This window comes from Typha angustifolia, chromosome 8 (genome assembly GCF_048772165.1).
Source record: "Typha angustifolia cultivar Huaian chromosome 8, ASM4877216v1, whole genome shotgun sequence".
Classification (NCBI taxonomy): domain Eukaryota; kingdom Viridiplantae; phylum Streptophyta; class Magnoliopsida; order Poales; family Typhaceae; genus Typha; species Typha angustifolia.
The window spans coordinates 1,241,435-1,268,426 of record NC_133246.1 but is presented as its reverse complement, the minus strand read 5'-3'; the positions used below and the strand labels follow the sequence as shown (position 1 = coordinate 1,268,426).

Genomic DNA, 26,992 nt, shown 5'->3' with positions numbered 1-26,992 from the left:
GGTTTTGGGTTCTTGTAAAGAGGAGGGAAAGAGACGAGGGCACACTTGGCTTAAGCTAGGCTTAGCTTAAAATTAAGCTCAAAGCGGAGCCGATGAGTAAGTATTTTGCACTTATACCCTTCTCTAATCTTTTATTTTATATTTACACAAACAACCCCCCTTAAAAGTTAAATAGGAAAATATCCCTCAACAAATTTTAGAAACGGTCTGATAAATAAATAGATAAATAAATAAATAAATAGAAAATACCAAGCTGTGATGATTGGCGAATGAATGACCAAAAATAGAGAATGTTTAAAAATATAAAAATATATAACAAGAATGTGTTGTCCAAGACCAAGAGAGGAGGATCACCCTCCAATCACCACATTCCAATAATAACTCAACTGAAGAGGATTATATATATATATATATATATATATACACAACACCCTCACCGTTTTCGTATCTCCAGTACTGTTGTTCCATTGAATCTTCGCTCTTATCCTTCTCTCTAACTTTGCTCCGCAAATGGGGTGCGGTGGATCCAAAGATGCGGTGGCCGCCGGAAACACGGTGAGCATCAATCGCCTTCTCCGGAGGAAATCGAGCACGATCATGAGCATATCATCGCCATCTATAGCAGATCGCCAGATATCTTCAGATACCGGCTCCGGCTCTAAGGTGGAGAAGGAACAAGAAGGTACCGAGTGTGCCGATGCTGCTGGTAACGCCGATGGTAAATCGACGGCGACGGTGAAGACGGTCGAAGAGGAGAAGGTCACGCCGCCGGAGTTGTCGAGTCAATCTTCATCCTCGGATAAAGAAGAGCAGATTATTGAGATAAAAGATGCCGGCGATGGCGGCGCCGCCGCCGCCGCCGCGAAGGAGGGTGTAGGAGTTAACTGCGAGGAGAAATCTGAGGCCTTAGTAGTTGAAGAAAAGGGAACTAATTTCAAAGATATTGAAGATGATGGTAAGCGTAATTAATTTTAAAATAGTATTATGGAATAAAAAATAAAAATAAAAAGAATTATTAACAGATGATATGTTATGATATCAACAGGGGAATCAATTGGGAAAAACTCGGTGGACTTCAAAGAAGCAATATCTATTGAGGAATTGGAAAGCGAAGCAACTGTTTCAGTGAAAGAAACCTCTAAAGAGAGTGAGATCCCAAGTGGCTCATTAGCTCATTGATGATCACTGGAATAAATTTATATGAAAAAAATACTAAAATTTGATGTAATAGAATACCTAGTTTTCAAATATATATTCAATTGGCTATTTTTTGTTACAAATGCTATTATTAATTGTTATTTGTCTATAGTCCAATAAGAAATTAATCACTTTCATATATGGCTAATAATATTTTGTGGGCCTTCTAGATTGGGTCACTTGAAAGAGAAGATTATGTTTTCTGTTGAGAAAATTAAATGTGGCTCTATTAGTACATATGTAGTCTTTTTAATTAAGAAATTTGATACGTAGATAGATCAGTAGTCAAAATAGTTGGCCCATTAGTTGAACTAAAAATTAATATATATATCTATATATCCACCTACTTCTTCCAAAGAGGACGGGCATTTTAGAAAGACATGCATGCATAATATATAACCAAAAAGCTAAAATAATAGAAAATTAATTATAAGTAGGATGCCAAACGGTTTGGCTTTGGAGCTTCTTGATGCTGGTCTAAATCAATGTACATCCCTTTCACTGCAAGTTGATTCTGCGATGAATTGATTTCATTCGTTAAATTTGATAATTATTTTATAATCTCTTTTAAACGTGATTGAAAGTATAATTAAACCCACAAGAAACCCTTTGTTGCAAGTGTGGTGATGTTGGTATTTCCACCCACCACTATCTAACTCACTGAACTCTTGTGTCCACCTTTCTCACTCTCACTATGATCATAGTCAATTAATTAACCATCTCTTGTCTCCATGAAAAAGCTTGTAGAAGCTAACCTCCCACCTAAAATTTACCTAATATCACACCATATTCCATGCATAGAGTATATATAATCCTTCATGATCTCAGGAGCAAAGCGTCAAAGTGTTGATGAACAACCATAACTAGAAGACTACTAGAATTTTTCCTCTTTTTTTTTAGTTTTTTTTTTTTTCTCAACTCCAAAAACCAACCTCTTCCTTGCTATAACCACCGTTCACAACTACAAAGTCCACAAGTATTACAACGTAGGGGAAATAATAAGAGGCAAAGTAGGATCTATAATAAACTTGGCCATATATATATTATATATATATATATATGTGTGTGTATGTTTGCCTTTTTAACGTAGCTGCTGAGAAGATGGCAAGAATGAAGGCTTGGCCATTGGTGGTGGTGATAGTAATGCTATGTGGAATGGCAGTGGTTAGCAATGGAGAAGGAGTTTTAGGAGCCTCCTTCGTCTTCGGCGACTCGCTCGTCGACTGTGGGAATAATAACTACCTCGCTTCTCTCTCGAAAGCCGACATCCGACCGAACGGCATCGACTTCGCCGCGTCCGGCGGGGAGCCCACCGGACGCTTCACCAATGGAAGGACCATTGCAGACATTGTTGGTAACTTACATATATATATATATACATACTCTTTATCTATAATTGAGATTAATTAATGTAAATTTTTGAGTTGCTAATTAATTACTTTTAGGAGAGCTTTTGGGGCAACCGGAGTACGCGCCGGCGTTTCTGGCACCGAACACGACGGGTTCGGCGATACTGAACGGAGTGAATTATGCATCGGGAGGAGGAGGAATTATGAACGGGACCGGAAAAATATTTGTATGATTTACTCTTTAGTTAACATCTAATAGCTCTAATCATGTATATATATGTATATATACTAAGTATGATCGGAGTCGTTAGATATATATGATCCACTTTTCACTGCCCGTAATTTTGAATGAGAAATATAAGAAATAACTTAATTTTCTCTTTCTTCACAGGTTAATAGGCTTGGGATGGACATCCAAGTAGATTACTTCAACATCACAAGGCAACAACTGGATGGTTTGTTAGGGAAGGAAGAGGCGAAGCATTTCTTGATGAGCAGAGCAATCTTCTCAATCACCGTTGGGTCTAACGATTTCCTTAACAATTATCTTATGCCAGTCGTCTCCGCTGGAACGAGAGTTGCCGAATCGCCTGATGACTTTGTTAACGACCTAATCGCCAATCTCAAAGCTCAACTCACGGTAATTAAACATCACTAATCTCTTCGAGAACTAGTAATAATAATATTTCAAAGTAATTATATCTTAATATTATCTTAATGCAGAGGCTTTACGCGCTCGATGCGCGAAAATTTGTCGTGGCAAATGTAGGACCGATAGGCTGCATTCCATACCAGAAGACCATCAATAGAATCTCTGAGACAGAGTGTGTTAGCCTGCCAAACGAACTTGCTGTGCAATATAATGGTAAATTAAGAGATCTATTAGCAGAGCTTAATGACAATCTTCCAGGAGCCAAGTTTTGCCTTGCAAATGTATACTCTCTAGTGATGGAACTCATAACAAGCTATGAATCATACGGTATGAACTCATAAACTCCCCCATGTATTCTCTTTCCAGTGGGGATTAAAGTATGAGTCTAATTATATGATCTATTTGTGAAACATTATGCAGGTTTCAAAACAGCTAGTGTTGCTTGTTGTGGAAATGGAGGGCAATATGCAGGCATAGTTCCATGTAGTCCTACCTCATCTATGTGTGATGATAGAGAGGCATATGTGTTCTGGGATCCATATCATCCAAGTGAGGCAGCAAATCTTATATTGGCAAAGCGTCTTGTTGATGGAGATACAAGATACATCTCACCTGTTAATCTTAGACAACTTCTAGCCCTCTAAAAAGTTCATCTTGATGTCGTTTTTGTTTTATTCAAGTAACTATTTATGGTGTTAAGGGCATTGGATTTGAGTGGAGAAGCTTGCTGTATGAGGAGCTTTAAATCTATATTTCAAGAACCAATTGATCTTTTAAGTTGAATGTTGATGTGATAAATGCATGCAGTAAAGTGATTAGTTTCTCAAATTCTCAGAAAAGCATCAGCTTGGAAAGTGAAAATGCCTCATATTGCAACAAGAATCCTGTTTTGGTTGGCATCCAAAGAAACGACTAGCTATAATATGAAACTGGTAATTGTAATATAGGAAAGAGAGTCCGATAGAGAATGATAAATCCTGCTGCTTCCCAGATCGCCTATATATTGCTGTTCAAACAATAGTACAATAAAGGGGGGAAAAAGAGAGCAGATCAAGCTGTTTACATCACTGATTGCAGGCCCCTCGGCATTAGGCAATCGTGTAGAATTACAGCAAGTATCGAGCTTTCAAGATTCAGTTGAAGTAATGATTCCCATTGCTTTTATCTTATAGAAGCAGCACCAGATTGCTTCGGCGATCGACTGGACTGTTTGTTTTGCTTGATATAAGGAACTGCAGCAGGCTCTTCCAATGACCCGGACCACGTAGACATACGTCCTTTCTGGTCATGGACCATAATGCCAAATGAAGCTTCTGTTGGCTCAAACGGAGGATCCACGTAGTGTGAAGAACCCAATGGAAACCCAAAAGCACCATCTAGGTGTGGAGGAGGAAATTTTTCACTCTTGCACTTTGCATTTCCGTGTGTTATCAGGCGCCTTCTCTGTTAACACAAACCGAAGGGAAAACCAATATCATATGGAAGTGATATAATATGCAGAGCGTTTAGAAGGACGCAGTTCATTAAGGACAAGGTATAGAAGATTATAAAGATGTACTAGAGTGTAAGCTAATCTCAGCTAGTCAATGACTACACAGAATGTCTCAAGTTCTGGTTTAACTTGGAATTTATCTATACTGCTCATTTCCATATTAGATAGGGGCTTGCAAATTTCCTTGATTTATTCAAAAAGAGATATTAATAGACAACTGAAAGTCGAGAATGAAGGAAGCAGTTAGATTAGCGTACATCACGGTGTGCATGGAGTTCAGCGTTTGACTCTGGAGTAGGAATAGCCTTAGCAGCTTGATTATGTGTCCGCAACTTCTTTGTTCTACCACCATTAGCTCTTCCACCAGCAGCTTTCAATCTACAACCATGCATAGGATATGTTAGTATAACAGCGTCTTGAGTATTGTATGTTGCAGATCTTCATGCACATAAACATATAATTCTCAAAACTGCATGGGATTGGAAGAAGACTAATAATAATCATGCAAAAGTGTAGAATATGGTGTCAATCTCCAATAAGCCAATTAGTATGACATTATTTCTGTTTTCCTAGGGCGTCAATATGCCAAAATTGGGTGTTCCAAAGGTCATTGCAGTCTTCCTTTATAATCATACTTTGATTCAACATCACTTGAAGCAACAACACATCTGCTTAAATTTCATCTAGCATAGCATCTCACTCACTGAGATTTATCATTTAGCCATGCGTCAGCTTCTTATGAAACAAACCCTGTGTAGAGGCTTTAGAGAAGACAAAAGATAAGCTTCCGCAGCCTAATCCTTCTCTCAACAACATGGTGACAACTAAGTAGTCTCAAAGTTGAGAAGATTCCACTAATAATTGCATGCAAGTTTTCAGATCAAAGCTCTAAAACCTATATGACCAGCTAACTAGTAGAGTTATCTACCTTAAATTTCATCTAGAACAGCATCTCACTCAATGAGAATCTTTTAGCCATATGTCAGCTTCTTATGAAACAGAGCCTGTATAGAGGCTTTAGAGAAGACCAAGCTTCCGCAGCCCAATCCTTCTCTCAACAACACGGAGATGGCTAAGCAATCTCAAAGTTGAGAAGATTCCACTAATAATTGCAGCAAGTTGTCAACCTTTCCTCTAAAAACCAGTGCCAGTCTTTTGGATCAAAGCTCTAAAATTATACGACCAGCTAACTAGTAGGGTTATCTACCTTACCTTTTGTTTTGCAATATTCTCATGCAAGCAAATGGCGGTCGTCAAATAGTTTAACTCAAACAAACTTTGTTCAGTTTTGACCAAACTGATTAGACATTTCTTCAATGATTATGAATAGGAACCAAAGAGAGATCCAAAAAATGGCAAAATAATTTTTGAACTTTGCAATTGAAGAAATTAACAAGCCAACAGATTAAAACCTTCTTGCTTCTTCATCCCTTCGTTTGGCATCCATCTCCTTGCTTGGAGGATATTGGGGCAGACTTGATGGTTCACATGCATAAGGTTTGGTAGTAAAGAACTGCAATTGATGAAAGAGACATGCAGGTCATACAGACTATCTTATAAAATGTTAGGAAGAATATTAACAAACATCAGACTATCAACTGGAAGATTCATTACTTATATAAGCTCTACATGCAGTAAAAATATTATGCTTTCCGACAGTTAAGGTCTAAAGTTTCAGAGTATTACTTCATATGTCATACAAGGAGGATCAGCATTCCAAGTCGTGCAACGTTAATCACAACACAAATAATAGGAAGGTGGTTTCATGCTCAAGAGTCTAACAGAGACTAACAGACACTATGTAATAACCCCTTCTTAGAGAGCTATTCAGCAGAGTTTTACGACACCACGTAACTTTTGTTATACTAAAGCAGTAACAGGGTACAGTACAGTTCAAGATGCTTGAAGTGCCAGAAGAACTCACTTCACTTCTTAATGCAGCAGAAGCTGTTTGACGATCAGCTGGGTCAATTGCAAGAAGAGTTTCAATTAACTGCAACGATGAAGGTGAAAAGTCCTTGAATGTTTCCACTATGCGTCGTTTGTATGGCTGCTGGGGCTTAAATATTGTAGCATGTGGCAGCTTTGATTTCCTCCAGTATTCTTCTGAAGGGGATCCGCATAATTTAAAAATTTTATGCAGCTGCTCCACCTAGCAAATGTGAACATAGTAACTATCATTACCTGCTAATATTACATACTTGAAGTGAAGGAAATCAATCAAGTAGATTTGTCTGAACTATCTACATAACAACATGAAGTATACCTTCCAAGAATCAGGCAGTTCGATGATTAAAAAGACTTCTATAGTGAGAACACGACGGTGGAATTGGAATTTGGAATTAGAGATGTAAACCAATTACAAAGGATAACTTCCTGATTCTAAACTTGAGCTACAAATAAGGCTCAATACAGGATTCATGAAGAAGAAATTGAAACACATTGATATTACTGATAGAATACCTCGGTGCGTCCAGGCATAATGGGCTTCCCACCCAACAGCTCTGCCAGAATGCAGCCTGCACTCCAGAGATCAATACCAACCCCATAATGAGTTGCTCCTAAGAGCAACTCAGGAGGCCGATACCAAAGAGTGACCACACGACTAGTCATCGGCTGCTTATGATTTGGGTCGAAAAATGAAGCCAATCCAAAATCTGCAATCTTAAGCAGGCCAGCATTGTCAAGAAGAAGATTTGAGCCCTTGATGTCGCGGTGAAGCACTCCATGATCATGACAATGCTCAAGACCTGACAACAGTTGGTGCATGTAGCACTTCACCTGCTCACATTATAACACCAATATGTAAATTGAAACAAGAAATGATTGCAAATATAATTAACGATCTAACCTGAGGCTCTGTGAATTTGATTTCTGGACTTGCAACCAAACCGGCAAGATCATGTTCCATATACTCGAACACTAGATACAAACTGCACGACATCCTGGAAGTGACTAACCCCTCTAATTTCACCACGTTGGGGTGATCCAGCTGCCGAAGTATAAGAATCTCCCGCGCCATAAAATTCAAACTCTCCGGCTCCAGCTTGTCGAATCGGACCTTCTTCAAAGCTACAATTTTGCCGCTCAACGTATCTCTAGCCTTGTACACATTGCTATAAGTCCCTTGCCCAATCTAAAACCCATAAAAAATTCAATCTTGAGCAAAACCAAGATCAGGAAATAAGTCAATAACCAGAATTTAACAAGGATTCACCTTATCCAGCTTCTCGAAGCTATCGGCACGGCGAGGAATCCACCCTCTGATGGCCTCACCTGCCACGGCGGCGAGCCACGGCGGCCACCCCGCGGCAACCTGCTCCCCCTTCACATGTTTGACGAAATTCCCAAGCCGCGGATCCGGCTTCCCGTCCTTGTCCTCCTCCTCGGGATTCGAGACGGGGAACTCAACGACGGTATCACGGCGGCGGCGCTGCTCCTTCCCCTTCTCCTTCTCCTTCTCCTTCTCCTTCTCCTTCCCGAGGACGCAGCCCATCTCAAATCATAGCCTGGATTTGGAGCTCGAAACGGCTCTAATGGTGCCTCGCTTTTGGTGCTTCCTCGATTGGCGGAGGTAGACGAAGGGAGGTAAGTTGCTTTAGCAGGTTTGGGTTTGACTCGAGAGAGTGGAATGAGTAAAGAAAGAGAAGAAGACAATGGAGATTTGGAAACGTTAGATTCGGCCTCTGAGCTTTTGGGGCTTTGCTTTTGTCCCACATGCAGAGAGAGAGAGAGAGAGAGAGAGAGAGAGAGAGAGAGAGAGAGAATTTTATAATTTACACCCTATATTTCATTTTTATTATTATAAAAACTGGATCTTATGCTTTACTCCATTCCTCCAACCTGAGATGATCAATTATAATCTAATCTCTCTTTTTCCTTTGACTGAATTTAGAAAGAGATTTTTTATTCAATTGGATGGACCAGAACAGGGCATGGCTTAACAGCGTAGGGAAATATAAGAAATTTCCCAAAAATATTTCAGTCAAAGTAGAGACATTTGGTTATAAAATTCTTTAAAAAAATTGAGTGTTATTCAGAAAATGATAAGAACATGGGATGTTATTTAAAAGTTTCTCTATATTTTATTATAATTAAAGAAAAATGATCACTAATTTACCAAATAATTGAGCCCACAATGGCATTGAATCATTGACGCAGCTATTTAAATCGACAACAAAAGGACAAACCAGGCCCCAAGAAGAAATCATAGACCTCCCAAATCCTTCGAACTAAATCGTCATTTCCAATCTTGAGAAATAATCAAGCAGCTTGACAGATAGGAAACAGAGTACTTACATGATTATCGAGATGGGAATCGAGAGAATTTTTTACCAGACGAACTGGGAGAGGAAAAGCTCCCATATTTGGTCCTTTAATTGAACTTGATAGCTGTATCCAGTCTACTAGTGGTTGTTATTGGATCTTGACCCGTGTGAAAACTTCCAAGTCTAGACGACAATAATTAAAAAAATAGAACAGGAAGTAGGACAAGAAGATGGATTGTGATGTTTTAACCACCACCTCCACTGGACTAAAAGAGAGAATCTTGATGGCTAAGGATACAAAACTTCAACGCTATTACCGCTTGTAGATCTTTCCGTTCAGTTCATTTGCATCACCAGAAGACTAGTAATTTGCTTCTCTGTCTGTCTGTCTCTTTCTCTCTCATGGGAAAGCTTTGTTGCAGTAGTGAATCTGATGATGAGGGCTTCAATCCCTTGGGGATTCTCGTGGCGGTCGTCGTCCTTTTGCTGCTGATGCTCCTCTGCACTCCACCGCGGCGGCGGAGGGTGGTCACCTTCTATCCCCCCTGCTGCTGAGCCTCTCAGCCGCTGAGCCAGGCAGCCGCCTCTGCTACAATTCTTTAGCTGGGAATCAATCAGTTTGGGGTTCCCTTCTTCCAAATCATCTGTAGCACACATTCATGTGGCCAAACTTGGCATTTGCAATTCTCTTTCGTTTTCAATAAAATTCTGTTGTTGTCAGTGATGGATGCTCTGCTGTTATTAGGAATTGAAAACAAGAAATTGACACAATTGTCAAATGGTGTGTTTCTGGGTCTTGAGATGTGCAATTGTTGACCTGTTACTCGCTTTTGTGCTTCCTTCTACCAAAATTCAAAGAGGAGGCAAGAACCCAAGCAAAAGTCATTGCATATGAAACTTTAACAGGCATGGAGGAAAAATCAACGCAGTTCTGGACATTTCTTCACATTAGAACTGAGGTAGTAGACACGACAACATCAAAGGTGTCGACTTCCAACAAAGATGCAAGTTCATTGCAATCATGGAATCGCCACCTACGTATGACAAGTTTATCAATAATTAGAAAATTTTATCTACTGAAATTCGTCTTGGTAACTTCTTGGAAATAAGGTAGTAAAATTGAGTTCTAATATCTTGGATACAACAAAAGCTATCAACGAAAATTATCATCAACACTGATCCTAGGATGACAAATGAAAAGCAAATAAGTTACTTTTAAGACCTCTCCTCAAGGAGACATGAATTACCCAAAATCGCTGCATCACATCTCAATTTTTTCTACTATCACAAGTTGATTTTTTTATCTTTCTTCTTCTTCTCCTTTCTCCCTGTTTCAGCTGCTTCCTGTTCCTTTTTCTGGAGATCATCATCCTCCTCTGCTTTGGCATGTTTTTTCTTCTTTTTCTTCTTCTCTTCTGTGTTGGGCTCCAATTCATCTTTAGCAACAACAGCAGCCTGATCTTGATTCTCTATCCCATTATTCTGAACTTCAGCTTTCTTCTTCTTTTTCGTTTTCTTCTGTTCCTCGGCTTCAGCATGGTTCTCTAAGTCGGTGATCGCCTCAGACTTCTTTTTCTTCTTCTTCCTTTTCTTCTCCTCCTGGTCGCCATCTTCTTGTGCAGTACGGTCAACTGCCTCTCCAGGAGACATTTCAGTCGAATCCTCATGCTTCCTCTTTTTTGGATGCACTCCTTCCTGTTCATAAGCTGATTTCTTTTCTGCTGGCTCGATGGATTGTCCAAGAACCAAATCAGCCGAGGAATTGTATGTCTACAAAAGAAAGTAGTAATCACAAGCCTCAGTTTTCCATATCTTTATCCATAACCACAATATTAAAAGCCTCAGTTTTTTTTTCAACAAAGGACTGTTAACATACACCTTAAGAATAACCAATGCAATCCTACGAGTTTCAATGACCAATCTGAGGTTCTCACACTAGCAATCCAAAATCATTGATAAGTTCATACAAAAGAAAAAGCAGCCAAGACGAAAGCTGAATGGCTGGTTGAGGATAGTCTAATCTCCTTGGCAGGCTACAGTTCGAGGTTACTCCAGATATGATATTAGCTATCCAACATCAAAGGGTCATACAAGTCTCTAGTCATGTTCGAATGTGTTAGTTAATGCAAACTACACTTGCGTTCTATATTAGCTTCAACAAAAGAAAAAATGTCTTACATAAAAACTTAAAGCATACCTTTGCAGGGGTGACCAAAGCACCAGCACCTTTCTTTCGGTCTTTATCATAAGCCTCTATCTTGGGCTTGCCGTTTGTTGAACCAGCAGATCGACTCAATTCTCTACCCTCAAGAACCCTTAAACGAGCCTCCAGCTGTCCAAGTATGTCACATATGAAAAACATGAATTCTACTTTATTGCAATGACAAGATGTATTCAACATAATGGCAGATTTGTGCTTATCCGTTACCTTTGCTCGATTTTCCAGTCCAATAGAGTTGTCTTCACCATCACCAAGGGCGTCATAGCGAATAGCAAGTGCAGTCTTTGCGGCGAGCGAGCGAGATATCTTGCCCTTATATTTTGGGGCTGCCTGACCAATTAGGGATGCATGGAAGATGAGACCATATTTTGGCGTAGCATGCTTTGTCTTTAAAGCTCTGAACAGGGCCTGCACATTAATTATCAAAATATTTCAAGATCCCAGTGGTTTTCTAAAGAAGCAAAAGCAAGTTGTGTGCACAGCAACTTAATAGATATAACACCTTTTGTGTAAATAAATTATCAGCTTCACAACCATAAATAGAGAATGACATCTGCAATAGGGTTTTCTTTTTTTCTTTTAGAATTAATTGATCAGTCCGTACTTTTATCTCCTTCGACCATATATCAGCATAGTAGCTTCAGCTAATAGCTCTGCCATAGAATACTGTTCTCTCCCCAGCTTTCGTTCTAGCACATACAAGAAAGGCTCAACCTAAACATCAATGGTAGCAACCTACCAACTGAAACAGCCAGTGGCAATATAAAATGTCTGCAAGGTTTTTAGTCGTAAAGAGGAATCCTACTGATTAATTGAGAAAGAGTTTAAATGTAGAACAAAAACTGAGTGTGACAAAATCCATGTGAATGCTGCCTAACGAAAACTTAAATTTTAGAGGTCAAGCACTGACTGTGTTGCCTTCTTCATCAAGAAGAAAAACCTTCTTGCATGCATATCACTGAAGTAAAGGAGCATAGCGACGTACTTTAAAAATAAAAAGTGACAAGTATGAATTTATTATTGTTTGACATCACTATTATGATAAGGAAAAAAATTCTTTGATGTTAGTAGTTTATATATATTATGCTTTCATATTTCTACCTCTTATTGTTAGAAAAGGAAGAAACTAAAATCAAAATTGTGCTAAGTGAAAGAACTTAGATGCAAATTAATAGTGCATTCTTAAGGGTCAAGGGTCATGCCCCCTTTGTTTGTATAAGGCTCCGCCACTAGAATCAAGAGTAGTTCCATTCCATGACAAGACAACAAGTACTGCACATAAAAGCCCACCTTTCAAAGAACCAGCCTATGATACGACTAGCATATACAAAGATATGCATGTCATACATTTCATGGTTCAGTCAAATGGAACGTTTGAAAAGGAACTGATTTGAATGAAAGATAATATTTTAAAACTATGTATAATTCCCCATATAAAAATTGTAGTATAAGAATAGTAAATTCAAAGAACACAATCTTTACAGATCAACAAACAAGGCAGACAATAATACTAAGTATGTGATGCACTTAGTAGTTCTCTCTACAGTCAACAAACAAAACAAAGAGGGGAAAAGGCTAAAGAAGTAAAATCTGAACATACCTTCTCTGCACCAAGAATCTGAATTGTGCTCCCAGGTTGTTTTGCCAAATTCAATAAACTACCACCATGTGCAATAAGACGTGCTCCAACAAGCTCCCCAACAAGAGCAGTCAAATTTGGTGCAATAGTATTCATTCTGTTTCTCAAATAATCATACAACTGAGCTCTATACTCTGAAAGAGCTATGACTTGGTCACACAGTTCTCTAATATTTGCCAAGTCAAGATCACTAACTTCCGTCCCCATTGATATCAACGCGGCCTCCTTCAGCTCTGCTTCAGCCTCTTCTGCCAATATCTGTTGCAGAAAGAAGATGATATATTAGTGCACATATCAGGCATACCCCATTTGTAGTCATGAAGTAGGGTGCTGGTGATTTGCCTCAGAGAAATCAAGATCGACTGCATTCACACGATTCCCCATCAGCTTCACTGTCTTTGCATACTGAATATTGTCCTGTATAATTTTAGCAAGCTCTGGAAAATGCCAACCATACCATTCACGAACTCTCATAGCATAAGTGTTGAGCTCCTTATCAAGATCATCCAACAAGCCAATGGCTTGAATTATCATTGTATCAACCTACAGAAGTGAAGGAGGAGTTCCCCTTATAAGTAGTTTGCTTGAGAGCAGGAGAATAAGCTATTTAAAAGAAGAAACAATCAAAGCAATTCTTTCCAGAAAGCGTAAGGAAAAGAAGATTCACCTTATCCGGACTAAACTTCAGCTTATACCTAGATAAGCTATGTGATAAGCCCAAGCTCATAGGAGCTAAATCTTGCACAGCTAGTCCAGCTATTAGTTCAGTCAGTTGGCTCCTCAGTCCCCTCATCAGCTCGACGGTGGCATCATTATGAAGGCAGTCAATTTTCTGCAAGAACATTGGAAAGATGAAAAATAAAGATTCTGTGCTTATCAAGTATAAAGACAATGCAAAGCAAATAGCTGACCAGCTTTTCTTTGATTGCATTGCCAAGTTTGGTATCAGCAACTGCCAATGTTTCACCATCACAGTGAGCACGTAAAAACTTGCGGAGACCCTTGCTGGGCTTGCCATCTATCAACAAGGTTGCAGCAGAGAGAGCTTCAGAAGTGTTCTCAAATTTATTGAAAGCTTTGAGCTTAACCACCTGACGTTATGCAATTTTTTTAGTGCAAAAGCAAATCAATAAATGCAGGATAAAAGATATGAGCAAGGAACAATACTAATTACCGAATGATTTTGGATGTTAAAGAAAATAAGTATATGGCAAATGCAAGCTGTAAACCTATAGATAAGAGCTAAGAAATACCATGCATAGGCTCATGCCCTAAGACAAGCAATGAACCCATACAGATCACATTCTAATAGGCAAACTTCATTTATCGTGCCGCTAGAACAATTAACGCAGCAGTGAGAAAAGAAATATTTACATACACTCATATAGCAAGCTGATCAAGCAATAATTCCATAAACAAAATCCACATGCCCACTGCCAACTCAAAGACTTACATCCTGGTAACTGGTAAACCTTAAAAACTACAACTTTGACAGGAAAGAGGAGAAATTGCAATGTCGAGCGATCAATAAGACATACATATCTTTGTCTCAAGTTACCTTTCTAGCTGATTCTGATGTCGCAAAATCCTTCCACAGATCCTGAAATAGTTCAAGGAAAACTTAGCGCAGAAAAGATTAAATGCCCAAACTTTTAACAGATTAAAAGGAAAAAAAACAAAAGAACAAGCAAACAAACAATCACCTCAATTTTGTCAAGCTTCCCTTCATCTAATACTTTAAACAGGGCAAAGCCCGCCGGCGTTTCAAACAACACCAGCATCTCTCTACCAAAGCACAAGCACCTAAATCACGTACCAAACCAAGCGCAAACACTCAATCATATATATATTTCCCGAAGCATAAAAAAAAATTACGAAACCACCATCGAATCGTACAAGGCGATTAGCGATCCAATAAGCGATATCCACGAAAGAAACGAACAAAGAGGCACACAAGTATGCACCCTTACGTTCACACTAACAGATGTAAGTCTCTAGGGTTTAGGGTTTAAGGATCGGAAGCGTGTCGAGAATAGAGAAGACGGGAAGAGGAGAGAGAACCGGAATAAGAGATCGGGGTTAGGGTTTCGGTTGGCGGCGGAGGAGGTCGAGGTTTCTAGGGGAAGAAGAGGGAGGTACGCTTACCTTCCACTTGATGATGGGTTTTAGCGCAGCAGCAATGCAAAAGAGGAAGGAAGCACCGAGGAGGGGAAGGGTTGGGGTTTTAACAAGTAGAAGAGGGTTGCGGCAGAGGAGAATCACACCGTTGGTGTGGGAATCAGATAATGTGAGCCGTAGGATTTACAACCATATCTGGGCCAAGCTACTAGCACGGTATTGGGCCGGGCCGACGACAGAGAAAATTATAAATAACACCCTACATTGTGATTATATTGAAAATAAAGTTCTTTCTTATTATTATCTACAAATAGATCCTTTATTTGCTATAAACAAATAATAATAATAATAATAAACGAGCTATGCCATGCCATTTAGGTAGACATAATTTTTACCGGATCATCGGGTTAACTTACCAAATTAGGCCTTCGAGTCAACTTCGGGTCAACTTCGTGATAGGCTTGCTCGATAAGGCTTGATTTATATATGTTATAAATACATTTGAATTGAGTTATATGTTTTGATTTAATTATATTAAGTGTAGACATCTAATATTCAATTCAAGCTTAGTTTAGAGTAGGTTTAAGTCAAGCTTAGTTTAGAGTAGGTTTAAGTCAAGCTTAATTCGACTTTGATTCATTGAAATGGGATCTTGAGCTTGAAATAGGTTCGATTTGAATCCAATCAATTCAAGCTTTATATTTTAAGTTAGACTTGAAACTAGTTTCAAACTTTCAATCCAAGCTTGAACAATGGGCGAAATAATCTATTTTCTACTACATTCGATCGAGTGCTATTTAAATTAAACTTAAGTGAAAGTAAATAGGAGACTCTATTTATAAATAAATAAAAAGGATAGAGGTTTACTTACAATATAATCAGAATATAGGACATTATTTGTAACATTCTCTAAATAATGTTAAGCTTAAGATTAACGATTAAACTTGAATAATTTTATAAAGGGCTTAACATAAAAGTACAATAACTTTTTGGATTGTAGTAAAGCTCAAATTTATAGAGTACCAAGCACCTGAATGATCCTTATAGACTGTCCATCTATGCTTTATCTTTCAATGAAACCATAACTAATAAATAATTAATCAGAAAAAAAAATCTGTTTTTGCATCACATTTTGAAAGAACAATTCCAGAAGCAGCATGCTATTAATTACATATATAATCCAGAAGATACTGTACAGGAAGATGGCATGAAAATCCATTGACCAAAACACTGCAGCCACATAGATATAGATATCCATATAATGTACAACATAAATTATAACTGCTTAGATCCATTTTGATCTCAATCAGCACGATTTACAGCCATTTGGTGCTTGGTGTCACTGGTGCAATTTGAACTCGCAATACTTCATGAAGAGCCCCTCGATTGAGCACTGCTAGAAGTTCTTCCTCCTCGCCCATGGTGAGCTCACCTAATGAAACTTTGCGAGAATGGTGCTCGTCGGGCAGGCGGAAACCATAGAACCACCTGCCAAGCTTAAACCAATTTATGGAAACTTGCCTTTCTGATACTTGGCAGCTTAAAAGGGCCCTCTTTACATCATTAGGCTGCAGCAGTAAGCACATAGAGTTTCAGAATGATGTTCCAGTAACAGCAGTTGTAACAGGCAATATGTCAATCAACTAAAGAAAAACTAAGTAGCCCACGAGAGGCGATAATAGAGTTGTTACATCAATTCCAACAAGTGAAAACTGAAACAATAGAATTTGATATGATTCCAATTAATTCAGAGGCACAATAATCCCACACATCATAAAAGATACATTGATGTTGTAACGACTGCACCACAATTTGATTGTCCATCAAAGGTCAATAGAGTCAATTCGGCAAAACGGTTAAGGTAGCAGGGTAAATGTCTGTTATCTACTTCTCTCTAAAGTCTAAACTATATTAGAGTGACTAGGCAATAGGCATCACATGCTCAATACAAATTAAATAGCCTGTAACTGCACCATATTAGCTTCCTATCCTAATAGGGAAATCATAAATTTGAGGCCAAGTATGTAAGAATGAGTTATGAGTCACAATTTGTTTCTATGATTGTATTTAGTTGCACTCCGAATACTAATTCTTCCTTTTTATCGTTAGTTAATATGTTGTTTGTTTGTAACTTTTTGATTAAATTTTAACATCTACAGGAAAAAGATGAACTTTTAATTACTAATTTGGTGAAAAAGATCAATTGTGTTGCTTATAGTTTTTGAAGAGAATAGAATTAATACCATTGTTTTGTCTCTCAAGGCAATCAAGAGGGAGTCTAGAAATATTTGATGGTTTTTCCTAGTGCTTCGACTAGGCAACTTCACAAATTAAGTGAAATGTTTTATTTACAGAACAGATATAAAGTTAGACCTAGCACAAGCTTAATTAGAGAGTTGGACATTAATCAAGAAAACATAGTCCCAGCAAAGTACAAAGGAAAATAATAATTGGCATCTTTTCGAAGTTCTAAGTACCGGAATTTCCTGCAGGTCTACAAACATATGAAATATAAAATAAAACTCCGGCCAAATGAGTACAAAACTACAAATACAAAGAGAATAGCCAGCCAACAACAGAAATATTATCACTTACCGGTATTCCAAGACAAACAATGGAGTAATGCAATCCGATCAGATTCAGCAGCACATTAAGCCTTCTTGAAAACAGAAGGAACTGAACATCTCTGAATCCAAGTTTGATCAAGCACAGATCACCAAGTGCCTTCAAATAATATCCAACTTCAAGTGATTCATTTTGTGAGCAGCCATTCACATACGCAACTACACTTGAAACAGCAGCAGCCAATGTCCTATGCTTATTAATATAGAAGGCCTTCCATCCCTACAATAAGAGGAAGAATGAATTTTCATATCTTAGCATCAAGAGAACTAGCAATGAAGAAAGAAAAATAAATAAATTTGTATAATACTACAACCCAATCCTTGCTATTGGCGTAATCATCCTTCTATGACTCAAGAAGTGATCCACAGTTTCATGCTTTCCAGATATAATTTGCATGTGAAAATTACGAATTGAATTGTATTTGGAATATAATCACTCAGAAAAGAAAGTGCCTAAAATGACACGAAAGGTGAAATGATTTTTTCATCTCTACCGACCTCCGTGGGCACCAAAGAAGAAGCTGAGGCTTCTTCAGCTTCTGCAGAGCACTCTCCTCGTCCACCTCCAACGACTTGGATCAAACTACTACCTGCCGGATTCGACAAACTTCCAGACGCCACAGCCAACGCCGGCCACCTCCTCTTGTAGAGCTCAGCCCAGATGCTATTGGAGGCGCAGAGATAACACCAGAACTTGGAACAACTCCCCAATGAACACACATCACAGACCTTCTCTTTCCGAACCAAAATCAACGGAATCAACAACGAAATACATGAAGATTAGAGGGGAAAGGAGGAAGTTAGAGGGGAGAGAGAGAGACACACACACACCTCGAGAAAAGAGACGACGGTTAGGGCGACGTCATCGGGAAGTCGATTCAAGCTCAGCGCCGATCCAGAGGTCGGAGCCTCCATTCCTTTCTCCCTTTTCGGGATCTTTGACGATGGACTCGCACTTTTTGTTGTAACGAAAGATGGGCTTAAAATTGGGCCCAGTTTACTCTCAACAACACTGCAAGGCCTCCTTTACTTTAGTTTTACACGGCTAATTCATTCCAAAACTTAAATAAGATATTAGGTGTATTTAAAAACTACTAATTTAATAATTTTAAATTTTAAATCTTATAATATTTTCATTTTCAAATTTTTTTATATTAATTATTTTTTAGTTCAACGGTTATCCAATCAACAACTTATATATAAATCTATTTCTTATATTTCATAATTATTTAAAAGATTTGAATTTCTACGTAAGTCAAATTATTGGTCCAACACCAACACCTCATTCGACGTCGTCCGAACCCATTGTTGTAAAATCCCTAACTTACATGTAGGGCTGTTAAAATAAATGAGTGGCTCGCGTTCAACTCGGTTCAAGCTGAGCTGAGTCTAAGCTAGGTTAGACGACTCGAAAATAATTTCAAGCCGAGCCTAAGCTAGAGCCGGCTCGATAAGCTTGGTATAAAATGGTTTATTTCTCACAAAATCCTAGTTCTCAAATCTCAACTTTCCTTCCCGACAGCAACTCTCTCAAACCCCTAATTGAACTCACATTGTCCTCTTTTCCACCGTGGCCCTCCTCCTCCTCTTCCTTTGACAACGACAAGCTCCACGCTTGTCCTCCTCAAGTTGTCACTTCATCCTCTTTCATCAAACCTTGACTTGATCCTTGAGCTTTTGGACCTTAGCCGTGACGGACGGCCTCGGAGCAGAATGGATGACAACAGCTAGACGAGGAGCCTCCTAACTATAGAGATGAGTACGAAACTGTCTCCTCACGCTCGAAAGGCCTCCTTGATTCAAACCCAGGTAATCGACATGTCCACCGGTTCTTTTGCTCCGGCATTGCTGGCTCCCTTGATCGAAGTCCTAGATCAAGATTTTGTTAGAATGGAAAGGAGTGGAGAGGAACTGTTAGGATTTCGTCGAGGTGAGGGGGGTGGGTAGGGAAGGAGAAAGGAAGCGAGAGAGGGAGAAGAGACTGAGGCTTAATAATAAGCTCAAGCTTGGTTTGACCCGACTCAAGTTGAGATGAGCCAAGTTTGAGAAGAATTATAAATCTTGAATGTAATTTTGAGTCAAGGCTCAACTCGTTTATACCCATATTTACGTGGTGGGCAACAACGTACCTCCTCGAACTCGACACCGGCGGTAGCCTGACGTGGATCCAATGCGTCCCATGCGATCAAGCTTCGGCCATTCCATTCCACTCTTCAATGAATCGCTTTCCTGCGCGCCTACGTCCCATGCAACCGTCCTGTGCGTCAACGGGCAGTACTGCGCTTTTCGAATCAAATACGGAGATGTCACCTACACCGCCGCGTTTCTAGCAATGGAAACGTTTAGCTTCAACAACGGCCAACCTTCGCAGTTCGCACACCTCGATAACTTCCTCTTCGGATGCGGCGGGGATTCTCGGGACGAGCCTCCCGCCGACCTCGCTCATCATGCAGCTCTCGACCGCCGTGCGAGGCCGCTTCACGTACTGCTTATTTCTCCTCGGGTCGGCGCGCGACGACATAGTAATGCTCGCGCCGGCGCCGCAACGGACGCTGATCCTCCGGTGGCCAAACGTCGTTCGACGCCATCGTGATGGTGTTGAAGAACTACTTCGAAATGTTGGGTTTCACGGAGATAAATGGAGACGATTCTGGATCGGCGTTTAATTTGTGTTACCTTACGCATAATAATTACCAGAGTTTGTTGCCGTTCATGCGCTAGCTGCACTTGTTGTCGGCCGACATGTTGATTCGACAGAGCGAAGTGTTCTACGTCAACCAAGCGAGGGGGTTCTTCTGCTTCGCCATGTTCCGACCGACCAGTCCTCCATTCTCGGGGCGTCTCAGCAGTACAATTCTCGGTTCTCGTTTGATTGTCGTGAGATCCAAGGTGTGGTCTGCTCCCGAGGATTGCTCTCTGGATGAGCAGAGCTTATAATTTCTTGCAATAATAAATTTAACCACTTAAACTAAACCGCCAGAGTGAAACTTTTAATGCATGCTACAATTATATACGTATGAAGAATAATTGAATTAAATCAGAAAGGCAGTGATTGTTAATTAAATTAGAAAATTAGTTTTAAATTTGAAAACCACGATATCTAAGTATTTGGTCAACATGGTTCCCTTCCTATCTGTAGATTAGTATTTGATTATTCTTTTTCCTAATTTTAAACACTCCTGCGTCTCAAGTACCCACCAAGATTAACTGACATAACCGAAGCCGAGTAGATAATTGACCAAGAAACAAGCAGCGCCACCCATGTCAGCCTTGCTTTCTCCAACAAATAAATCCTCTCTCCTTTTCCTCATCTCTACCCTCCTCCTCCTCCTCCTCCTCCATGGCTGTACCAAAGTGCACCATGGAGACCTTCTTCTTCTTCTTCTTTCTCCTACTCTCCTCTGACGCGATGGAGGTCACTTTTTCACCTGGCCGCCGCCTCCTAACCTTCGACCACTTACCCTTGCACTTCCACCTCGGCCAATACTCCAAATACAACAACCCTCGCCTCAAACAAGCCTACGTCGCCCTCGTGGCGTGGAAGCGCGCCATCATCTCCGACCCCGGTAACTTCACTGGCAACTGGGTCGGCCCCGATGTCTGTTCCTACAATGGCGTCTTCTGCGCCCCGTCTCTCGACGACCCTTTGGTCCAGACAGTGGCCGGCGTCGACCTCAATGGCGCTGACCTCGACGGCTGCCTTCCCGTTGAGCTAGGGCTCCTCACCGACCTATCCATCCTCCACCTCAACTCCAACCGCTTCGTCAACGCCCTCCCGAAGACCATCTCCAATCTCACGCTCCTCCACGAGCTCGACGTCAGCAACAACCACTTAACCGGCCAGTTCCCTACCGCCGTGCTAGCCTTGCCGTCTCTCAAATACCTCGACCTCCGATTCAACCACTTCGAGGGGCCGCTGCCGCAGGAGCTCTTCGACAAAGACCTCGACGCGCTGTTTCTAAACAACAACCGCTTCTCCTCCTGCCTCCCGACAAACTTCGGCAACTCGCCGGCGTCGGTGGTGGTCTTAGCCAATAACCTCCTCGAGGGCGACATTCCATGCGCCATCGGAAAGATGGAAAACACCTTGAAGGAGATCATACTATCCAACAATAGCTTCACTGGATGCTTGCCACGTGAGATCGGATCGCTAAAAAGAGCCACAGTTCTTGACGTTAGCCTCAACTCCTTGGTCGGCGGACTGCCCAAGAGCTTGGAAGGACTACTGAAGGTAGAGCGGCTCAACCTTGACAGCAACGAGTTCACCGGACTCGTGCCGGAGAGCGTGTGTCAGCGTAAAAACCTCCTGAACTTCTCGCTGGCGTATAACTACTTCAGCGGCGAGGAGCCGGGGTGCAAGGCGAGGTCCAGAGTGGAGTTTGAGGACTGGGGGAACTGCATGGTGGGAAAGAAAAGGCAAAGGTCGGCACTAGATTGCGAGTCGGTGGTCAACAAGCCGGTTTATTGCGGTGGCCATTTGAAGAGCCGACTGGTTTCTACGATCGCCTGGCCACCTTCGCCGGCGTCTTCGCCGGCGCCATCGGTTTCTAAAGGATACTAAGTTTGTTTACTTCCTAAGGTTCGCATTCGTTGTGTTGGAAAGATGACAACCTCTTCACATCCCATGCTTTTGAGATTTGTGTTGTTAAAATGAAATAACCGAGATTTTAACACACAACTTGGAGCCGGAGGTGCACCGTGTACATGATCCCTTTTTCATATATTTTTTAAAAAGTTTTTATCCATGCAAAGTTGTTAGGCAAATAAGTCAAGAAAAGAATAATAATAATAAAAAAGTCCGGCTGCGTGATACTCTTGACTGTCAAATAAGTTAAAAAGTAAATGGATATTTTTATTTCACACCCTACAGTATATTTTTATTTCACACACAGGAGAAGAACATATAACATTTAGGCCTCTAGGGTGTGAAACGAAAACTCCCAAGAACTTTATTCATGTTAGCCCAATGAGCCTACTTATCGTTTGAGAAGGCCCAAGTGAACAAAACTGGGCCCATTTGTAGTGCTCTTCCATGCCTTTGTCTTCCTCCCTTCTCTCATCTCTCTGCGCCGAGAAATCTCGATCGACGTCCATGGCTGCCGGTCTCTTGACACGATACAAAACCCTAACCCTAACTCTAGCTCGCGCCCGATCCTTCCGCACTCTGCTCCCACTGGCTCCAATGCTTCTCCTCTCTCCCAGACGATCCGACGTCGCCGTATATACCCGGATCCGCTTCCCCTGTTCCCGATCCATCTCGCACTATTGCCTTTAGCCCCCGAAAGGTATCTCTCTTCTTCACATTTGCATGCGTTACTAGATAATGGTTCTTTCTTTTTACGTGTTTGATGTCTTCTTTAGAAAAGGTGAAACTTTTGCGGGTGGATAGTGGCTAGCTGATTGTCTTTCGATTTGACTAGAGAGAGAGAGAGAGAGAGAGAACTATTAGGATTTAACTTAGATTTTAAGTGACGGTGGATTGGATCATTTTTTCTATGTATGGATCATGCCCTTTTTTGCTGTCAATTGATCAATAATGTGAAATATTTGTGATGTTAACTTCTTTCGTAAATTAATACTTCTTAATTAAGTCTGAGATCATTCATTTATAATCTCTTAGGAGGTAATCTATCTCGGTCTCGGAGTTAGCATCTTGACGAACATGGCTACATTTCATAAGGGGTATACTTCTTTAACATATTGTAACAAAAATATCAGAAAAAAAATAATCTCGGTATAGTTTTATTACGTTTTGCTATCAACCTATTCTGAACAGATTTCATGAGTTGAGCTTTTATAATTGGGTCCTAGAGATGTAGTGTAGGATAACTCTTCCTGTCTCTTAAAAAATCCTAAGTTCTCAAAGTCATTGCATAAGCAAGAATATTACCAATTACTTATAAACTATTCTTGTATTATGTTTGCGTGTATATAGTTATATTTATGTCTTCCAGTTTTCAAATAGAAATTTTAGTCTTTACTGATGTTTCTTCAGTCTTGCAGATTTTTGGGATATGAACAAACTGCCCGACTTGGCAGTGCACAAGCTTTACCTCGTTGTTTTGTATGAAAGGACAGTAGGACACAGTGTAGCTGTGGTGCATCAAGCAGACAATATGCACTCAGAATTTGTTACAACCTCATAATCTCTGAACAATGTAATACTTCTCTTGCTGAATTAAAATTTATTTTCTCATTAGATAGGTTTTCTGTCACATAGTCTATGTTTTGATCTCAGTCTTGATATGAAAGCGCTTAACTGAATGTATTTGGCAGAATATGCGTAAAACAGTTGCTGAAATAAAAGAATCCAATCCTGTGAATGCAAAGAATAATAATTGCTCGCAAGTTGTTGCTTTCAGCCCATTGGAATGGAGCCATGCCAAAGTATGGAAAAGTGGTTCAGCCAATGAAAGCCTGAAGATAAAGAGAATGGAGCTGTTGCAAACTGCAAAGAATTACATATGCTCTGGTACCAGCTTTGATTATCGTATCTAAGACAAGGTTGACCACTTTTTTACTTGTCTTCTCAGTCTACTGGCAAGTATATGGATTTTCAAAGAGATCTTTTTGCATTATGTCCACCATGAAGTGACCCAGAAATGGGTTTTAACTTTTGATATATTTCAAGTTGCTTCTTTTGATCTTGGCTAAAGATACTATCCTTTACTTTAGTATAAATATCACCTCCATGTTTCTCAAGGCTCACCTCGCATTATCATCTGTATATTGAGAGATAATGAAGTGAAAAATGACTCATTTGCTCCTCTTTCAATCTTGTGAATCCTTGTTTTGATTTTCTTGGTATTCGTGTCATAATGTTTTTGGATGGCATAAAGAGGATGATGGATGGGCATTCTCATTTTTATCCTAGTAAGGAGTCAAGTGAACTGGCAAAGTCTGCTTATTGATGCCAGCAGATTTTGCATTTTGTAATAAGAGAAAAGAATGATGATCTTTCTAACAAGTTCTAATGACATTTTTGTTTTGATGGTAAATATTGATCATAATTTGTTGATGACTGCTTGTCTGATCGTACATGTGTGGTTTGATTTATTGTGATGAATGTTAAATATCCTTGGTGAACAGTCATACTACTATTACGGATATAGGTGGAGAATCCTGAATGCATGATGGTTTCATCACGAACATAGACATTATGGTGGACAAATGGGTCTTCTTTGTTTCTTTTTTATCCTTTATTCTTCTTTTTGTTGTTGATCATTGTAAGCTTGAAGGAAACAATTGGCTGCACAACAGAGGGCAGAGCTGCCCCTACAAATGGGGTGTATCAGATTCTGTACTTGGATAACACAAGCTTATTTATGGAGAATAGCTAGAGTTATGAAAGACAAGTTAGGAGAACTTGAACCGCACGTCTTTTATTAAAGAGTCAGTGCAATACCGATCTGGATTAAGCTGCATTCTTCAACGAATGCCTTATACACAGGATTTTGAAGGATGGTCTCATCGTCTTTATAAATAGTGATGCTATTTTTCATTTTGCCCTCTTCTTCTATTGTACTGGGCTTTGGGTATGTAAAGCCCTTTTCTTTTCCATTCATAGTGAATTTTGAATGTAATGTTTGGATCTTTTGAGCTTGCTGGCATACAAGTTGTGATCACTCGCATGCATTTATGTTGAGCAATTCGTGCCGCATTACAATACCTAGCTGCTTGCTTTTTGAAATTTAACAGTTGAAGATTTTTTATATGAAACTAACATTATGTACTCAACCCTGTGAGAGATAATGGTCACTGATACCAGCAAATCAGCAGTTGGTGCTATGAAGATCTGGCTACATGCAGGCTTGGAGGGCAATGTAACATGCAATCAACAATTGATCCAGCTTCACCAATTGTTCATGCAATAATTAGTCTTTTTTATTGTCCATCACAAGGTTAGTTTTCTGCAACTGCTTATTCTTGTACAGATGAGAGCATGCAAATAATTTGGAAGAGTTCTCAAGCTCGCATTATACGCAGTGAAAATAGGATTTTATGCATTCTTGAATAACCAAGTTTCTATAACCTGTAGTTTTTGCTTATATTCTGTACGAAAGGTAGAGAAATGGTTGTAGTATCAGCAGTTCACTACCGACTACATTATCAACAAGAGCAGTTTTCAGCTTTGTTGAACAGTAGCTAGCATCTGCAACACTGCTTAATTATTGTCTGTTACCATATGTTACATTGCTGATACCTGATTGAAAACTGATTGAAGGCTTATGGAGGAGGGAAGGCAGCGCAGAAATCGTAGAAACTTTTATCAGATCTGATGGATTGCAGTCTTAAGGACCATCAACTGTATATACCATGTGCTGTGGCCTGCCCATTCCAAAAGAAAGATATGGTTCTGATTTGGACTGCACACTTTGTTTGGTAGCAGGCCCCCTCCAACTCATCTCTACTTTGTTTCATCTCACTGCTATGATGGACTCAGATCTAATATGACATATAGTAAGTAGTACCCTGCTCAATGTACTCCAATTTGTAAGCTAAGTCGGAAACTTGATCCCCATTTGCTCTCTGAATCCTACTTGATGTTATATGGAGGAAAATTTTCTTCTGAATTTTTCTTTGGCATGACCTGGAAAAGGCTTTATGTGGTAACTCTTGGCTCTAATCACAGGCTGTAATTTGGCATTGTCTCATGAGTGTTCGTAGTGTGGCAGTCATTGGATTCTTACACTGGGCATACTTCATGTTTCTCTACTTCTTTTTCTTTTTCTTTTTTTTTTTTTTAAAGTTTCTTTACTTTGTTTGGTCAACTTGACATCTTGTAGGGTTGATCCCATGTACTTCCGAATCTGAGCTCGGCCTTCAAAAGAAACGAAGGTTTATTACTGCTGATGTGAAAAATCTAACAAATGCCAAGTAGATTCCGTTCATAAAAAAATCTATCGATGAGGAAATCTAAGATTTAGTACACTCGACGTGACGGTGGATGACAGGTGCTTTAGTTCTCAAACTTGTTGCAGGTTTTAAGATTAACTCGACGATCACTTTACACGTGGATGATAGGAAATCTTGTCTGTTCACAGTGATGGTTGGTAAAATATTTGTAAATTATCTATGGACATAGCATTACTCAGGTTTGATTCGTTGAGCAAAGTCTGAGATCACGAATGCTGACAGCCTTTCTTGCTATAGGCCTAAGTATTTATATATATATATATATATATATAGTGTTTTAAACTTTGCAATCTCTGAACTAGTCACCAGATAACTGACTTCTGATGCATAACTGAGGACAATTAGTTCTCATGTTCTGGTATTTAAAAAGAAGAAGAAGAAGAAGAAGAAGATATCTAATTCGTTTTCTCTATTTGAGGTCTGAGTTTCTAGTCTATTATTCAATTCAAGTGAAGGCTTTCTGTATAATATAATACTCACTATGTGTTTTTTTTTTATAATAAAAAACTTCTCAAG

General features: G+C 39.7%; 6 protein-coding genes and 1 long non-coding RNA gene across 7 annotated transcripts; 4 read left to right on the top strand and 3 right to left on the bottom strand.

Annotated features, from left to right (window-relative positions):
• Positions 1 to 510: 510 nt before the first annotated feature.
• LOC140764325 (uncharacterized) lies at positions 511 to 1,351 on the top strand. The gene is made up of 2 exons (XM_073102838.1): positions 511 to 955; positions 1,046 to 1,351. The coding sequence occupies exons 1-2, from the start codon at positions 511 to 513 to the stop codon at positions 1,177 to 1,179; spliced, it is 579 nt and encodes a 192-aa protein (XP_072958939.1). The 3' UTR covers positions 1,180 to 1,351.
• An 828-nt stretch (positions 1,352 to 2,179) lies between these two features.
• On the top strand, positions 2,180 to 4,019 carry LOC140764324 (GDSL esterase/lipase At2g23540). The gene is made up of 5 exons (XM_073102837.1): positions 2,180 to 2,551; positions 2,643 to 2,773; positions 2,938 to 3,186; positions 3,270 to 3,525; positions 3,619 to 4,019. Exons 1-5 carry the CDS (start codon positions 2,257 to 2,259, stop codon positions 3,840 to 3,842), a joined length of 1,155 nt encoding a protein of 384 aa, XP_072958938.1. The 5' UTR covers positions 2,180 to 2,256; the 3' UTR covers positions 3,843 to 4,019.
• A 98-nt stretch (positions 4,020 to 4,117) lies between these two features.
• Positions 4,118 to 9,350, bottom strand: LOC140764323 (probable serine/threonine-protein kinase At1g54610). The gene is made up of 7 exons (XM_073102836.1): positions 7,908 to 9,350; positions 7,542 to 7,826; positions 7,154 to 7,471; positions 6,615 to 6,842; positions 6,103 to 6,203; positions 4,948 to 5,068; positions 4,118 to 4,641 (listed from the first exon to the last, which is right to left on the bottom strand). The coding sequence occupies exons 1-7, from the start codon at positions 8,184 to 8,186 to the stop codon at positions 4,360 to 4,362; spliced, it is 1,614 nt and encodes a 537-aa protein (XP_072958937.1). The 5' UTR covers positions 8,187 to 9,350; the 3' UTR covers positions 4,118 to 4,359.
• A 517-nt stretch (positions 9,351 to 9,867) lies between these two features.
• On the bottom strand, positions 9,868 to 15,038 carry LOC140764322 (probable nucleolar protein 5-2). Its single transcript, XM_073102835.1, has 10 exons — positions 14,964 to 15,038; positions 14,522 to 14,621; positions 14,377 to 14,418; positions 13,730 to 13,909; positions 13,486 to 13,650; positions 13,161 to 13,361; positions 12,780 to 13,076; positions 11,387 to 11,587; positions 11,156 to 11,290; positions 9,868 to 10,728 (listed from the first exon to the last, which is right to left on the bottom strand). The coding sequence occupies exons 2-10, from the start codon at positions 14,597 to 14,599 to the stop codon at positions 10,243 to 10,245; spliced, it is 1,785 nt and encodes a 594-aa protein (XP_072958936.1). The 5' UTR covers positions 14,600 to 14,621; positions 14,964 to 15,038; the 3' UTR covers positions 9,868 to 10,242.
• A 1,046-nt stretch (positions 15,039 to 16,084) lies between these two features.
• LOC140765361 (uncharacterized) lies at positions 16,085 to 18,523 on the bottom strand. The gene is made up of 4 exons (XM_073104413.1): positions 18,392 to 18,523; positions 18,059 to 18,289; positions 17,532 to 17,780; positions 16,085 to 16,504 (listed from the first exon to the last, which is right to left on the bottom strand). The coding sequence occupies exons 1-4, from the start codon at positions 18,473 to 18,475 to the stop codon at positions 16,253 to 16,255; spliced, it is 816 nt and encodes a 271-aa protein (XP_072960514.1). The 5' UTR covers positions 18,476 to 18,523; the 3' UTR covers positions 16,085 to 16,252.
• Positions 18,524 to 20,969: 2,446 nt separating this feature from the next.
• LOC140764433 (leucine-rich repeat extensin-like protein 6) lies at positions 20,970 to 22,121 on the top strand. The gene has a single exon (XM_073103003.1). The coding sequence runs from the start codon at positions 20,970 to 20,972 to the stop codon at positions 22,119 to 22,121; it is 1,152 nt and encodes a 383-aa protein (XP_072959104.1).
• A 457-nt stretch (positions 22,122 to 22,578) lies between these two features.
• On the top strand, positions 22,579 to 26,245 carry LOC140765943 (uncharacterized). The gene is made up of 4 exons (XR_012105250.1): positions 22,579 to 22,845; positions 23,564 to 23,718; positions 23,837 to 25,461; positions 25,785 to 26,245. It is a non-coding gene; the product is annotated as an uncharacterized lncRNA (long non-coding RNA).
• The last annotated feature ends 747 nt before the right edge of the window (positions 26,246 to 26,992 follow it).